Source organism: Primulina eburnea, chromosome 12, assembly GCF_022965805.1.
Source record: "Primulina eburnea isolate SZY01 chromosome 12, ASM2296580v1, whole genome shotgun sequence".
NCBI classification, from domain to species: domain Eukaryota; kingdom Viridiplantae; phylum Streptophyta; class Magnoliopsida; order Lamiales; family Gesneriaceae; genus Primulina; species Primulina eburnea.
In genome coordinates, this window is record NC_133112.1 from 31092735 (window position 1) to 31110785 (window position 18051).

At 36.8% G+C, this 18051-nt stretch overlaps 1 protein-coding gene across 1 annotated transcript; it reads right to left on the bottom strand.

Moving 5' to 3' along the window:
* Positions 1–213: 213 nt before the first annotated feature.
* On the bottom strand, positions 214–1976 carry LOC140807438 (uncharacterized). The gene has a single exon (XM_073164276.1). It carries the CDS (start codon positions 1477–1479, stop codon positions 442–444), a length of 1038 nt encoding a protein of 345 aa, XP_073020377.1. The 5' UTR covers positions 1480–1976; the 3' UTR covers positions 214–441.
* Between the last annotated feature and the right edge of the window lie 16075 nt (positions 1977–18051).

Here is an 18051-nt window from a genome sequence, read left to right on the forward strand (position 1 = left end):
TGTTTCTACTCGTTATAATTTTTGCGAATGATGACGAAGCTGATTTATTTATTCATATATTTTTTTTTTTTTTGAAAAAACATGATTTTATGTTTCTAACTCTAGATAAAAAATCCATCGTGATCTGCTTTCTGAAATAAGAAACATTGATTAATGTTGAAATTTGGCAGAAGGTTGACTTGGACGAGGAGCAAAGAATCATTGAATGCATATACACAAAGAAAACGAATTGTTGCTTTAAATAAACAACAAAAGATCCAAAAAATATCATACACGCACTATAACATCTGCAAGTACTGAAGATTTAAGAAATCTTCCCAAGAACAATATACTCATGAATGATCCAATCTTCTAACTCTCAACACCTTTATTCTTCAGTTTCCACGACATCGATAAATAGTTTGGTAACTTTTCATACCATAACGAAAATCGAAAACGACTTCATTGAGTAACTGTTGATCCTGAATGAAGAGTCGGGGCTTCCAAAACCGGCTCACTATCTTCATTTGCGGATTCCATGCGATAAGATTTACAACTGAAGTAGAAAACGGTGCTATTCATTGAGTCTACTAGCACCACAAAAGAATACATTGCGACAAGAAGAGGCCCTTCCCATATCCTGGAAGAGCCATCTCCATAGCTCAAAGTCTTCACTCTGTGCTCGTATAGACCCTCCACAAAAGCCATTCCAATTGTCGATCCAAGAAATAACAAGAGACCGACTTGAGTTTGCCCCTTGATTAATGAACTAGACCTTAACAAGGCCTGTGGCCCCAAAACATCCTCCAAAACAGAGATCACAATCGCAATGTTGCAAATAATGATAGCATTCGCCAAAGTGACCGAGAATATCAATCCTATTACCATAGCAGGATATAGAATCAGGTCTGGTGGGAATCCCATTACAGAAAATGCGCTGCTCACTACGACTAAAAGGACGAGGAACAATGTGATGCAGCCAGAGATCACACCACACACCCACAGATATGTGATCAAAACACGCTTCCAAATCTTGGAAATAATCACATAAAACTTCGAGGAATCGAACTTTTTCCTTGAATACGTACAATCGACAGAGTAAACTACAGCTGCTTTCGACAGAAGTGACAATGTGACGAATAATGGGAAGCACATTGTTGCAGAAACGACGGATTCCGACAACTTTTGGCACGACTGTTTGATAAAAGGCTTGATAGGGAGTCCACTAGAATTTGCAACAAGCAATAGTCTTACAGTCAGTCTCTTCACAAGGGATTGATCTATAAACAAGTTCGACAACAACACGGCTGAAACTGGACAAATTAACACTGCCGCAATGGCCATGAAACCCGACAAATTATACCTTAGAATCCTCACCGTTTCCCTTAAAATCTCCAACGCACTCGTGGAGTGAAACTGGTGATCCGGTCGAATAGTATTTTGCTCTCTGTTTATCGTAATTATGCCGTGTCTGGGACTTGGCCCATTCGACACCTCCATTTTTCACAATTCTTGCTTTATCTACAACCCCAACGAAATTAATTAAACCTATCACCCTCCAAACAAGCCTTACTCATGAAGAAAAAAATACCATTCATACCTGACCTACAAGCACCTAAATCATACCACTGAAAGCATTCGCCGCAGGCCATTGGATCCAAAAAAACCAAACAAAACTACACATTTCAGTAACAACCCAAAAAGTCAACATGATTTTATATATCAGTGACATCAAGAAACACGAGGGAAAGGGGACCTTCACGTGAAAAATGAGCAGAACACACAATAAAAGCTGGGTGGAGGTGAGAATGAGATCAATTATAAAGCAATTTCAAGAGAATTCATCGATTAATAATGCGAAGAATTAAATAATTCTGTGAAGAGGGCCGAAGTGTAGAACCTTTTCTTGATTTTGAGGCGTGAAAAGTAAGTGAATTATCGAAGTTTGGGATTTTTGGCTTCTTTACGTTACGTGGGAATGAGACCGAGAGGGAAAACTGGCGTGGCGCTGTAAGTTTTGCACTAAAGCTTCATGAGCTGTGCGAGTACTAAAACCTCACGATACAAGTTTGAGGGAAAAAAAAAAAACTAATTTACAATTTGGGACTTTTGTCTTTAAATAATTTTTGTAGCAATATTGTTGTATCCTTGAACGAATAATTATTAAGTTTTTCCAAAAAATTATAAATGTAAATAGTCATGATATTGTTGAGCTAATGGCGCTACGAGTGATTATTCTGTTAAAATCGATCGAACCTGACTTCTTAAAATTGAACTAACTGGTTTTTTTTAATAATTCGAATCAACCAAAGTTTGGTACTAAAATCATATAAACATAACCAATAAAAAAATCAATTATTTTGATTGATAACCAGAATAATTGAATTTTAGGAACAGTTTTAAAAATCATAGTAAACTTTATTTGATAATTAAATAATACAATATTTTTTTTTTAAATAAAAATTTCGATTTGTTTGGTTTAACCAAACATTCGTCTTACTAAAAATGGAAACCAAACCAAACTATTAACTATTTTGTTAAAATAAAACCGAACTAACCTAACCCAAAGTTTAAATTAATTTGGTCCCGTTGATTATTTTAAATGAAGTGATTTTTTGCAAACCTCTACTCGTTGGATGATATAATAAAAAATGAAATAATAAATTTAAAAATAACAATGACATATCTATTTTTTAATTTAATTATTATAAAACTTGAGCAAACAATATATGGTGCAATTAAGTTAAATCCCATCTCATCTTTCATACCATACGGTTTTCTAATTGATAGAGTTGGTCATTCTATTATTTTACTTATTAAAGATTTGTTTTATTTATCTTGTAAATTATAATTATTATTGAAATTTATTTTGATTGTATAATATTACACCACTTATGAAATCCTATATATATATATATATATACATATATACATATATTGAAAGTAGTTTTCTTCTCTGTTTAATGAAGATAGAATGTAATGATCCGAATCTTTATTTTAAATGAAATACTAAGAGATTAATAAAGAGTTGTTAATTAAGCATTATTAAAAAATTGATAATTCAGAATCAACCTGTTGGGTTCCACTGAATTTAAAATGGACAACCCAATCTATTTCAGCTTACGTTATGCCGAAAAATCCAACTAGACGAATGAGATTCTGACACGTGACAAATAAGATTTATTCGTATTTTCTGAACTAGTTCGGATGCATCCTGAAAGTTCCGTTTCCACAGTGTAAATGTGATGAAGGTGAGTGTTGTGTGTATCAGAATGTAGGTATTGTGCGTAGGTATTGTAACACCCACGACAACATGCAGCGGAAATTATAATTTAACACATTAACACGCAACTGGAATGATAACAAAACGAGAGACGAGATATAAATTATGCACGAGTATAAAATACTTGTGTGGTGTCCTCAGGGCAAAATAATTTACTAGAAAAAACTTGTATGTTTACAAAAACCAACACTACTGAAAGAATAAAACAACTCCCTTATTAAGGCGAGTAACAAACTTGCATCATAAATCTCTAACAAACCGTATAACCAATATACAGATGATACATCAACCGAGAAGTAAAAACTTTCAAAAATTAACACACTAATCAAAACAGTGATTAGGTGTTGTCTTCAGATGATGTCAGCACTTCCCAGCAACACTTTAACAATAGGAATGAGATTGCTTCGATCTCGAAAACTCTTTCAACCACACCGTCTCTCACGAACTTCTTTTCTTTTTTATATTATCTCGTCTACCCTCTCTCAACTTCTCTTTTTGAGTCCTATTAAACATGGAAAAACAATTTCATTAGGAAACAAACTCTTTTTAAAATAAGGATATCATATCTGAAGGATATTATGATATCATATCTTTGAGATATTACGAGTCATATCAAATATTAAATCTACACGAGATCATATCTGTAGAACCCGTAAATTAGACTACGTATAAGTCATGCATAATTCTAGAATTTTAAATTAAAATGATTTTACTGCATGATTATTTAAATGCTTTTCTTTAAAGTTAATTATTTTACGCAGTAGTTTAATTGTTATCTTTTCAGTTAAATAAGTGAGGCCGGACTGGAGATGGAGTATTGAGATAGGTTAATAAAGACTTATTTAAGAAGTGGTAATTTAGCATGTTAGTAAATATATTTTTTTTAAAAAAATAAGTTGGCATGCATGCAAGCTATTAAACTTCTTTGGTATTTTATTTAATTGTTTTTAAAGCATTAAATGCATGTTTATTTCATTAATTTATGTTTTAATTATTTTTATGCATTTTAAGCATAATTCATGCATGATAGGATTTGTTTCATGAAATTTTAAAAGTTCGTGCATTAAGATTTTTAAGTTGCGTCCGAACGAGGAACGGAGAGCGGAGAACTTTCAGAAAAATTATTTTTATTACACGAGTTATTTTTATAAATTTATTTAAAACATTTTAGAGTATTTTTCAAAAAAAAAGGGAATTTTTGGGTATTTTTACCAGCAGGATTTTTATTTGTTACGGTACGCAAATTTTATCAAATCGGAGGACTTTTTAAGGGATTCGGCTATTATTTTCAAAATCTTTCTAACACGAGATATTTTTCGGGAGTGCGTTTGGATTTAATGGGCCCATTTTTAAACCTATTAGACTTAAATATTTTCTTAAACTTTTGATTAGCATTGAAGGCACATTTAATTAATCCTAAACCCTATATTTTACACCAAAGTATCTCCCTAAGCTCCCCACTAAACCTAATTAAGTTTTCAGTAGCCGCCCACCTCCTCCACTCACATTTCCTCTCGTGTATTGCTGCTGCTGAGTGTCGGTGATACCATTTTCCTTCACTTCAAGCACGAAGCTTCATCCTCGGTTGTGATCCCTCGATCGTTTTCCTTAAGCAACCATCAGGCACGCTTTGTAACATCCTTTTTGCATCACCCATGTTCATATTACTGATATATGTGTGTATTCATGCAAGAAAACATTCGATCCAAGCTTGAGCAAGAAGGGCTTTCGGTTTTACATGTCTTTGTGCATTTCATGCTTTGACACTCACGTTTTTGTGCTTGGCTGCAAGGGGGCTGCCGATTTGTGGTTTTCTAGGGACAAAGTTGCTGTGTTTATGGTGTTTCGAGGCACTTGGTGAAATCTGAGAGGATCGCGCCTGTGGCTAGAGTGTCGGGTGGTTTGGTGTAAGGTTTGGGATAGTTCAGTCGGGCAGGGGCTGAACCATGATGAGGCTCGATCCAAGAGGGTCCAACCGAGGCTAGGGGAGGTCCACCACCTCCTGGTCTTGCCCTTGGAACCGCTGGGAGTCGGGTGATCGGGTTTGGCCGCGAGTGAGTGTTGTTGGGTGGATGGCAAGTGCGAATGCTTCTCAGTTTGCATGGGACTGTAGGCTATGTTTAAGTGAGTCCAGTAGGGTCCTAGGAGAGTCTAGGCGAGGTCGAGTCATGGCTGGAACGGTCGGTAGGAGGTTAGGGACGTGAATGAGGATAGTAATCAATTAGTGAACTAATTGAGTAAATTGCCAATTTTCCACCCACATTATCTAGTGATGGCCGGGGAGTCTAGGGGTATGTTCTGAGGATTTTCAGGCTGCCAATTGAGTGTTTTAAGTATGTCATAAGGTTGGGAAAAATTTGGTTGGGTTTCGAGTCAATTCAGATTAAAACCGGGACTCCGGTCCAAGTTTTAAAAAAAATTGGTTAAGTTATAAATTGGGCCGAGTTTACGTCTAGGAATGCTTTTAAAAATGTTTTGGGACATTATAAAGAGTTTGGTAAGATTCGGGTCAATTTAGAGGTCCAGGGTTGAAACGATAATTTTTGGGTTTTCAGGGGGCAAAATGGTCATTTTACACCCGGGGTGAGAATTTGGTCCTGGCAGCTGCCCTGAGCACAATCATGATATTTTTAAATGATCATGCATCACGTTTACGATTTTTTTTCGCTATTATAATAATTATGGTGCATGCTTGGTTTAAAGGAATTAAGAGATAAAAAGTAAGAAAGTGAAGAGCACTTCGTCTCCGCCGCGCCGCATCGTCATTTCGTTTGTTTTCTGTCAAAACAAACCAAGGCATGTTTATATCTTCTTTCACTCTTCAATCAAGCCATATAGGTATTTTTAAATATCGCAAGTACATGATTTTAATGCAAGAAGATCGAAATTGTTCATATTTAATGATGTTATTTAATTATATCACGTGCAAAATATTCATTTTGAGATTTATGCGATATTGCTTGTGGCCACTTTACTATCATGAGATTATTACTTCATCCGGTCGCCAGTTACCAGGTCATGGGAGCATTACTAAATCTGGTCGCCAGTTATCGGTCCGGTCGCCAGTTACCGGTTAGTTCAGTTGTTTCACACAGTATACTGTGGCAGTTGTCTGATCAGACGTACATTATTAAATCCGGTCCCCAGTTACCGGTCCGGTCGCCAGTTACCGGTCAGTTCAATTCAGTTCAGTTCAGGGGCCACTTGCGTAGACCATAATCTCACCAGAAAATTATTACATGCTATTTCAGTACATGGCTCCAACAAGCAAACATTTTCACTATGATTTTCAGTTCAGTTATGCACGTATTATAATTGCTCATGACAAGTTATTTTCACATTATGCCTTATGACATGATATTTTTAAATCATGCAAAATTTTACTATTCAGTTACTTGCTATTTACGATATATGCATGCTGAGTCTTTAGGCTCACTAGACTTGATTGTTGTAGGTACTGATGATGTTGGGACCGAGGGCGGGGACCAGTGAGCTAGCTTGGGTCGGAAGTAGTGGAACCCGAGGACCTCATTTACAGCACTTGCCATTTTTATGCTCAAACAATTTTTATCAGTTTTTGGATACTTTAACTTGTTATTTTGGCGAGTAATGATTTCTTCCGCTGCTATTTTGAACATTTATACTTGATTTATCAGTTGATTTTGTGAATGAGGCAATTTTGATTATTTTTAAAAGAAAAATTTTAATTTTTCCGCATATTTTCAAACATGAATTTTCGGGCCATTATAATATCATAAGTTCGAGATCATTCTCATGTCTAGAAAGGCAAAACATTAAATATATTTTAAAAAAGAAAATATATCAAGGAATAAAAATCCTTTCAATCTCCCCCTTTTTGCCTTTCTGGACAAAACAATCCAAAAATGGTTATACGGCTCAACTCTCCCTGAGTTAGCAAATCAGTGACTCAACCAACTTTAGTTGACTCCCCCTGAATTCTATCGTTAGGCCTCCCCTGAAACAACATAGTAATTGTATGTTAGATGATGCAACATTCAAATCATACCATCGAAGCAGTTCATTAATCAGGAGAAACTAAGATCAGAGAAAAATACAAAAAACTAAAGTACTAAAACCATCAAGAGAGAAAAATGAAAGAAAACTCAAAATCTCCTTATCTTTCATTACTGCCAACATCATCATCATCAGCCATTTTTGCTCCACTGGTCCAGCTGTATCTACTCCCCCTTTTTGTCCAGAATGGACACCAACATCCAGCAGAAGCTCATAATCAGCCACTTGATTTTCATAATGTTCAATGGTCTTCTTGGCATTTTCAATCTGTTGTCGTCCATAGGCAATTTGAGCTTGAATGTAGGAGATAGACAGTGTTACATAACCAGTAGGAGGGACATTTGTAGGAGGCGGTTTAGTAGTCTCAGGCACAGGCTCAGATGTTGTATCGTCAGTGTTGCCAACATCCAGAGCAACACTAGAATTTAGCCAAGGCAGATCGATCTTTCTGTTGCCTTTGAAATAAGCAGGAGAAATCTTCAGATGATCTCCGACAGGACAATAATCTTCATCAATATCCTCAATGAAACCTTGAGATTCCAAAATTCCATAAATCAGTGAAGGGTAGGGCAGCTTGGTTTTCTTGAAGTCTCCTTCAGCATATTGCAATGCTGTCTTGAACATCAGCTTTCCAAAGTTAAAGGCCCTTCCAGTACCAATAGAAAACAATACCAGGGCCTGAGATCTAGTCACAGTAGTAGAATTGGTTGATGGTGTCCAATTCCAAATTGAGGTCTTGTGCAGCACAGAGAAGAAAGAAGTGAGATTGGCAGCACTCAACTTCTTGGGATGGTCAGGGAACACTTTGATCAGGCCTCCAGTGAGCACAGAGGTTACAACATTTATGTCCAGTTCCTCTTCGACTTCCTTAACATCAGGAGTGTTGTAGAATGCATTGATCACAGAAGGTGTGAACTTGTAGATACGATCACGAAAAAACACTCTCCCATACTTCACCTGATTGCTCATCTCCAACACTGCCCAGGAGATTGCAGTAGAATTCCAACACAACACGGCGGCAGTAGGGCATAACAGTAGTGACAGTGGAGATCAACCTTCGGTTCTTTAAAAACTCAATTAAGTTGTGTTTCTCATATGCAGCAACATCAATATTTTTCTCCTCGATCAGCTCTCTCTCAATAAACAGGGGCCACAATGCCAAAGCATCCTCAGAATAGAACTTGGGGGAAAAATACTTACTTAAATCATAGTCAGTAGAGTCAATGTTGTGCTCGGTGTTGTCAACATCTACTTCAACACCGGCAGCAGTAGCAGCACCATCTTCAGAAGACTCACTTTCTTCAGAGCCAACATCTTCAGGTTCAACATCATCTTGTTCCTCAGACTCAAAATCAGACACAGAAGATGAAGAGGAATCATCAGAAGCTCTAGGCCTGTTTTGCTCAAATTCCCTCATCATTTCTGAATCAGGCTCATCATCGTTGGAAATTTGTTTCTTGGCAGCCTTTTCTTCTTTAAGTTGAGCAAGAAACTCGGCCAGAGATTGTTCATCTTCTTCAGGCTCAGCAGGAAATCTTCCTTCTGCAACATTTTATGGATCTGTGACTGGGTTTTGCTTTTGAACATCAGAAGTAGAACTGAGTTCCCTTGCAGTAACATTGGTTTGGGGCGAGCTAACAACTCAAAATCATCATCATCGGAGTCATCTCCAGATGAGAAATCGGGGTCCAGAAGATTTGAGGAGGTAGATGCCCGTGGCTTCTTGGTTGGAACAAAGTCAGGATCGAACCCTGTTTGTCTCTTTGACCTTCGGCGCATAAGAGCAGGGGGAAAAGCTTTATTCAGGGCTTCAAAGTCCGGTGTATTCTCAACGTTGATCTCGTTCCCAGGTTCACCAGGGGCGATTATTTCCAGTGGAATTGGTTCTTCTGGCACAGCCACAATTCCCATCCCCTCAACATTGGCTTCGACTGTGGGTGTTGTGTCAGGTGACTTTCCACGCATGTTTGCAGCCATTTCACTCCTAATGTCGTGAGGATCGAAGCCAGCCATCTGCGAAGTCAAGAACAAAAGAAGTAGTGTAGTTCGGAGAACACAGAAAATCGCGAATCACAAAGATAGTTTGCGCAAAAAAAAAAGACTAGTGATGGCAGGAGGAATTTTTAGAATGTGAGGGAAAATAATAAACGGTAAAGTTAATCCTCATCCATTCCTAATTATTTAAGCACAACCCTCCAACGGTAACATTTTATTGAGCCGCAACTTCAGCACCTTTCCAAACCAAATTTTTACTCTCACCCAACGGTAACTTTCTGAGACAGTGTAATCATTATCTCAAGAAATCAGTCATAATAAAACACCATGTCGAATTAACCCACAAACAGTTAGAGATCAAGATATTTCAAAATTAAGTCGGTTATGGTTTTTTTCGTATTTCATGAATTGAAATCTGATAGCCCACTGGACTTGATCAATTCACACAACATTAGAATGAATGACTTAAATTTATGCCTAAAATACGATCAAAAATGAAATACTCATGCATGTGATCAAACTGTGATCTGTCTGTACTTGGGTGTTGGTAACACCTCCTGGCAACACTCACAATTTGGACTCAAACTTTCTTGAACATTTTTAAATCACACATGGTAGCTCTCACTCTAGAAGAACGGTCTTCATTGGACTCCTCTAGGTAGCTTTTTCCATTTTCTTCTAAAATTTTTGTTCTATTTTTCTCCTCTTTTCTATGTTTCACCTTATTTCTCAAGATTTTTCCAAGTCATTTTTCACATTGGACAAGATCATGTGATACACGAACATCCTCAACTACTTAATGACTTAGACTGAGCATAATCCACACTTTAAAAAATTTTGAGAGAAAATTTGATTCTCAACTGAGAGCACACCATTCAGTATCCTTCACTTGTACAGGCATCACACAAAACATGATGAATGCAATACGTCTAGCATCCTAAAATAAAATGCACATGCATGATGAATGTTGTCCACAGGTGTTGTAATACCCCGGACAACATCCGTGAGTGATCATTGAGCATACAAGCTGAGAGACTTCCTGAGATTGGAAAATCTCTTGAAATCCAATGGTTTTGTAAAAATATCAGCCAGTTGGTTCTCAGTTCCAATAAATTCCATTCGAATTGTACCCTTCTCAGTCAAATCTCGAATAAAATGATGTCTAATGTCTATGTGTTTTGTTCGAGAGTGTTGTACTGGATTTTTTGAAATATCAATTGCACTTGAATTGTCACAGTATACAATTAAGGTGTCATTGTTGAATCATAATCTTTAATCATTTGATTCATCCACAAGAGTTGTGAGCAGCAACTAGCAGCTGCAACATATTCAGATTCGACAGTGGACAAAGACACACAATTTTGCTTTCTATTATACCATGACACCAAATTGTTACCAAGATAAAAACATCCATCAGTGGTACTCTTCCTATCATCTAGGTTTCCAGCCCAAACATCATCACTAAAACCCACTAAATTGGTGTTTGTTTCTTTGGTGTACCACAAAACCTAAGTCAACTGTTCCAGCTATATATCTCAAAATTCTTTTGACAGCTTTTAAATGAGTGACTTTAGGATCAGCCTGGTACCTGGCACACAACATACACTAACATGATGTCGGGATGACTTGCACTCAAGTAAAGAAGACTGCCTATGATGCTGCGATACTAGGTGTTGTCAACACCTGCGGCAACATCGTCTTTAGACAATTTTTCAGTCGACCCCATTGAAGTTTTCATGTGTTTAGTGTTCTCGGCAGAAAATTTCTTTACCAAATTCTTAGCATACTTGGATTGACACAGAAAAATACCATCATGCAATTGTTTAATTTGCAATCCAAGAAAGAAACTTAATTCTCCTACCATGCTCATTTCAAATGTGGTAGACATGCTTTTAACAAAATCATCAACATGCTTTTGAGAAGAAGCACCAAAAATGATGTCATCCACATAAATTTGACACACAAGAATATCATGCTTCGACTTTTGAATAAAAAGGGATTTTATCAACCTCACCTCGTTTGAAGCCTAAGTCAAGTAGATATTCAGTAAGTCTGCCATACTATGCTCGTGGAGCTTGTTTCAGTCCATAAAGTGTCCTTCTTCAACTTGTAGACATGGTCCGGGTGGTGTGGATCTTCAAATCCTTTAGGTTGGCTTATATAAGCTTCCTCATTCAAAATACCGTTTAAAAATGCACTTTTCACATCCATTTGATATAGTTTTATGTCCATGTGACAAGCAATGGCAAGTAGAAGACGGACTGATTCAATTCGGGAAACAGGGGACAAATGTCTCATCAAAATCAATCCCTTCAATTTGTGTATACCCTTGAGCAACTAACCTTGCTTTATTTCTCACAACAATTCCAGATTCATCAGTTTTGTTCTTAAAAATCCATTTGGTTTCAATAACATTCATATTATTAGGTCTAGGAACCAAATCCCACACATCATTCCTAACAAATTGTTCAAGTTCCTCATGCATCGCATTGACCCAAAATTCATCTTTTAAGGCTTCATTATTATTTTTGGGTTCAATGAGCGAAACAAAACAAGAATGACTTACTTGAGAGTACACGGAAGTCATGCATACCAGACCAATAATTTTTCGATAATCTACTTTCTCCTTTCTTCGAGTTTGTATTCCTTCAAATGCTTCTCCAATGATCTGGGTTGATGGATGATTTTTCTGAATCTTACTGGGAATATCAATCCCTTCATTGGTTACATCATCATCATTTACAGCATTCTCTCCTGGTTCTTCATTTGATTCTGCCAGTGCAGGTGTTGTCTCAGGTGTTATAACAACGGGTACAACATCTGTGTTAGGCAGTGTCTCACTCATGTTCAGTAGCCCATCAACATCATCCTCGATTGTTTTTCCTGTTAGATCTGCAAGATCATCAAAAAAAAGTTAATAGATTCCATAGTCATTCTTGTTCTAAGATTATACATGCGATATGCACGACTATTGGATGAATAACCAAGGAATAAACACTTATCACTTTTTGAATCAAACTTTGCAAGATGGTCTCGATCATTTAAAACATAACATACATACCCAAAAAAATGAAAGTACTTTAGGTTTGGCCTCTTTCCCATGATAATTTCATAGGATGTCATAGTAGAACCACTCCTTAGGTACACACTATTTGAAATATGACATGCTGTGTTTAAGGCATCGGTCCAAAATCGTTTCGAAATATTCTTTGAACTCAACATGACCCTAGCCATTTCTTGCAATGTCCTATTCTTCCTTTCGGCTATTCCATTTTGTTGAGGAGTTTTAGAGGCAGAAAATTCATGAGTTATCCTCCCTCTTTTCACAGAATGATGTAAAGTGTGAATTTTCAAATTCCTTACCATGATCGGTCCTTATTTTACCAACCCTCAAATCATGTAAATTAGTAATCTTAACATGTAATTTCTTAAAAGCAGCAAATGTGTCGGATTTTTCTCTAAGAAAGCTTACTCATGTAAAACGAGAGAAATCATCCACACAAACAAATGAATACTTCTTACCTCCAAGGCTTTCCACTTCCATTGGACCCATAAGATCCATGTGCAAGAGTTCAAGACACCGTGTTGTCCCAAAGTGTTGCAACACTTGATGGGGAACACGTGTTTTCTTACCCTTTTGACATGCACCACAAACATAAGGAATTCCAGAGGATAAATTAGGCATACCTCTCACAGCATCGTACTTACCAAGGTTCTTTAATGTCTTGAAGTTTGCATGACCCAATTTTTGATGCCACAAGTTTAATTCACTCACCTTTGAATGATTGCACACAAGGTCCTCTCCAAGTTGATAACAGTTGTCAGCAGAACTTGTACATGTCAAAATACAAGTATTAGTGTTATCAAAAACTTCACAATTGTCTTTATCAAACTTAACATGTAAACCATCATCACAAAGTTGACTTATGCTGATTAATTTTGAGTTAAGTCCTTCGACATGAAGTACATTGTGTAGGTTAGGCAATCCATCAACATTCAAGGTCCTTTTGCCGAGCAATTCTTCCTTTAGCACCACCACCATACGTCACATGACCATTCCTCAGTTCAACATAATCAATCAAATGGTCTTTAGAACCTGTCATGTGGCGTGAACAGCCACTGTCAAAGTACCATATTCCTGCAATGTTAGTCTTTAATGAAGTATAGATAACAGAACATTGAATATTAGCCTTTGGCACCCAAACCCTTTTTACCGATGGTTTCCTATTGGCAGTGTTGCGCCGGGTGTTGTACAATACCTGAGGCAACACCTGTTCAGATTCCCATATCTTGTAGTCATCTCTCAGTTTAAAACAATAGGGTTTGATATGTCCAGGTCTAAAACAATAGTGGCAGATAAAGTGGCGTTTCCTGGACTTGGACTTCTTGGTAAATATTTTCCTTTTTGATGAAACACCTTTTTCAGTGTGTGTAGCATTCGAGATTTCAGCACTTTATTTGACAAAGACAGTTGGTTTTCTTTCAATATTGGAAGATTCTCCAATTTCAAACAGGTTATTCGTATAACCAAGTCCAGCTTTGTCATTCTTTCCAATCATCAAGAGTGAATCATGTTTGGATGAACTTGAATTAAGTTTAGCAAGAATTTGAGTTGCTTCTTCAAGCTCCTCCTTGACTTTGCATAATTCCAGATCTTTCTTGCTTAAGATTACTTCAAGTCGTGATACTTGTGACTTCAGCTCAGTGTTATCTTTGGAGAGAATTGCATTTAATTTATTTCTTTTGATCCAGTCTTCATACAATTCTTCATACATTGTCTGCACACTTTCCAGAGTGACTTCATCATCATCGACTTCTTGGGTTTCGAATGACTTGATTCACCAAGGGTTGTATAATTAAGACACACTGAATTTGAAGAGATGTTGCGACCAGGTATTGCAACACCTGTGGCAACACCCAAAGGATTGATTTGCATTAAATGTTTCTCCTTGATCACAGCAGACAACGAAGTGTGATTTTCAGATTCATTTGATCCTTGATCATCATCAGACTCTTCATCACTCAAAGTGACAGCCATGTCCTTTGTTTCTCCGAAGTCGATTGGCACACTCATTGGCATAGTGTCCAAATCCAGAACACTCTCTACATTGCACTGAATCCAGATTTCTGACATTTGATTGGATTTGCAATTCATTCCTTGGTCGAAATTGTCCCTTCATAGGAGTAAACTTTTGAGCTTTTGCAGAAGTGGTGATATTGGGCAACACATATTTTTGTCCAATTTTCTTCTTCTCTCTCATTTTCTTCAGATAATCACCAAATTTCTTAGTAATTAGAGAGATAGAATCTTCACCTAGATCAGACTCATTCACCTCTTTAGATATTTGAAGAATTTCATCATAAGAGTTGGTTGAAACCTCAAGGGCTATTGTCTTCCTTTATCCTTCTTTTATAAATCAAGATTCATCTCAAAAGTTCTGAGAGAACTCATTAATTCATCCAGGTTGATTGTTTAAGTGTCTTTAGATTCTTCAATTGCACAAACTTTGACATTAAATCTCTCAGAAAGAGATCTTAGAACTTTGTTCACCATTCTTTCATTGGACATGGGATCTCCAAGACTGTGAGCTTCATTAGAAAGTTGTCTCAAACGGCTATCGTACTCAAGAATAGACTCCTTGTTCTCTATTCTCAAGCTTTCAAATTTTGATGCCACCATCCTTAGCCTAGTTTTGCGCACACTCTCGGATCCTTCACAATGTTTCTGAAGTATATCCCAAGCTTCTTTGGCACAGACACAATTGGTGATTAGATTGAACATCCTTGTGTCAACAGACGACAATATAGCATTGAGAGCCTTGGAATTAAAATTTTAAGTTTGCACTTCATCGATTGTCCATGTACTTTCAGGTTTGAGCCGAGTGTCTCCATCAGCATCCTCAATCTTTGGTGGACTCCAACCATCAAGAACACGTTGCCAGGCTCTTTCTTCAATGGATTTAATAAAAACCCTCATCTTTACTTTCCACAAAGCATAGTTTGATCCATCCAACACAGGAGGTCTAAAAACAATGTTTTTTGATACTTCCATAATCCTTTTTCACTGTGAGAACAAAACAAAACAAGATCTCACTTAGTAGTCGTCAAGTGGAGGCTCTGATACCAATTGAAAGTTCCGATTCCACAGTGTAAATGTGATGAAGGTGAGTGTTGTGTGTATCAGAATGTAGGTGTTGTGCGTAGGTATTGTAACACCCACGACAACATGCAGCGGAAATTATAGTTTAACACATTAACACGCAACTGGAATGATAACAAAACGAGAGACGAGATATAAATTATGCACAAGTATAAAATACTTGTGCGGTGTCTCAGGGCAAAATTATTCACTAGAAAAAATTTGTATGTTTATAAACACCAATACTACTGAAAGAATAAAACAACTCCCTTATTAAGGCGAGTAACAAATTGCATCCTAAACCTCTAACAAACCGTATAACCAATATACAGATGATGCATCAACGAGAAGTAAAAAGTTTTCAAAAATCAACACACCAATCAAAACAATGATTAGGTGTTGTCTTCAGATGATGTCAGCACTTCCCAGCAACACTTTAACAATGGCACGAGATTGCTTCGATCTCGAAAACTCTTTCAACCACACCGTCTCTCACGAACTTTTTTTCTTTTTTATATTATCTCGTCTACCCTCTCTCAACTTCTCTTTTTGAGTCCTATTAAACATGGAAAAACAATTTCATTAGAAAACAAACTCTTTTTAAAATAAGGATATCATATCTTAAGGATATTATGATATCATATCTTTGAGATATTATGAGTCATATCAAATATTAAATCTACACGAGATCATATCATAAGTTCGAGATCATTCTCATGTCTAGAAAGGCAAAACATTAAATATATTTTAAAAATAAAAATATATCAAGGAATAAAAATCCTTTCACATCCTATAAATGGAAGCAAATTGCATATTTATTTGTTTCCTACACTGCTTCTTTCAGCTGCTCTCGCTTGAGTTCTAGCCATACCTTAGATTTTCTAGCCACTTTCTAGGGCAGTTTGGTGTCTGAAAGTTTCAGAGCTAGTATCGACTATAGGAGAGGTCGGTGAACTGGGACGCAGATCGAGACATCATCAGCGGGCTGACGACGGACACATGTATAATCCTAAAGCCTTAAATAGTGATGTAAGGATCATTAAAAAGAAATTTGAAGCATGTTTGGTAATTCAGGATCTGGTTTGATAGTGATTTCATTATGTTGGTATTGTTTAGGTTTAGACGAGTAAGCTTTCTGTTAGATTGTTTTAGTGAAGTACGTGATGTACTGACTGAGATATCCAAGCTAGTATACACAATTATATGCTGCATATTTATATGTTGCATGATACATGTTTTACTGCTTTGGCATATTATGCATGAAATATCATGTTGGACCTGATATCTTTTGAAATGTACCTCGTATATTGGGGCCGCTCAGACCTGTTATGTATTGTAGACAGGTTGGACATCGAGAGTTATAGTGTCCGATGGGAACCACGGGCTCTGATGACCCTGGACATTATAGGTCAACGTCTTGATATGAGTGTAAAAGTCAAAACATGCCTAAGATAGCAATGCAAGAAGAATTAGAGGCATTATAAAAGAATAAAAATCGGGATCTTGTTATACTACAATGAGAGAGAAAAGTAATTGGTTACAGATGAGTCTATAAGATCAAGTGTAATGACAATAACCAAGTAAAGCGGTATCGTGCTAGATTGGTGGTAAAAGGTTATGCTCAGAAAGAAGACATTGACATCAATGAAATATTTTCTCCACTGGTTCGATTTACAATAGTCAGAGTAATGTTGTCATTGTGCTCGAGTATGACCTAAATCTAGAATAGCTAGATGTGAAAACAACATTTCTTCATGGAGATCTTGAAGAAGAAATCTATATGATCTAGCCAAAAAATTTTGCGGAAAAAGACAAAGAGAATTTAGTTAGCAGGTTGAACAAATCACTGTACAGTCTCAAACAAGTGCCGATATGTTGATACAAGATATTTGATTCCTATATCATTAGTCTTGGATACAACAGATTGAGTGCAGACCCTTGTACATATTCCAAGAGATTTGGTAAAGATTATATCATTTTGCTGTTGTATATGAACGACATTTTGGCAGCAGGCCCCAACAAAGATCAGGTCGAAGGATTGAAGACACAGTTGGCTAGGTAATTTGATACGAAGGACTTTGGACCAACAAACAAGATTCTAGGGATGCAAGTTCACCGAGACAGAACTAACACAAAGATTTGGTTTTCCCACAAAAATTATTTGAAGAAAGTCTTGCAATGCTTCAACAAGCAAGATAGCAATCTCGACCAGCTTCTTGTTAATTTGAAGTTATCCTTCGAAATGTGTGTTAGCAGTGAAGCAGATGGATTAAGATATCTCGAGTACCATATGCATCAGTAGTGAGAAGTTTGACGTTCGTCATGATCTGTACAAGACCTGACATTGCTCAAGTAGTGGGAGCAATTAGTCAGTATATGACGAATCCTAGACGAGAGCATTGGAGTATTTTTAAGAAGATCATTAGATACATTAAGGGTACCTCAATTGCTGCATTATGTTATGGAGGATCATATTTTTACACTCATGTGCTATGTTGATTCAGATTATACAGGTGATCTTGATAAGAATAAATATACTACTAGTTATGTGTTTACACTTGCACGGGGAACAATAAGCTATGTTTCAAAACTAAAAACAATTGTGACGTTATCTATGATG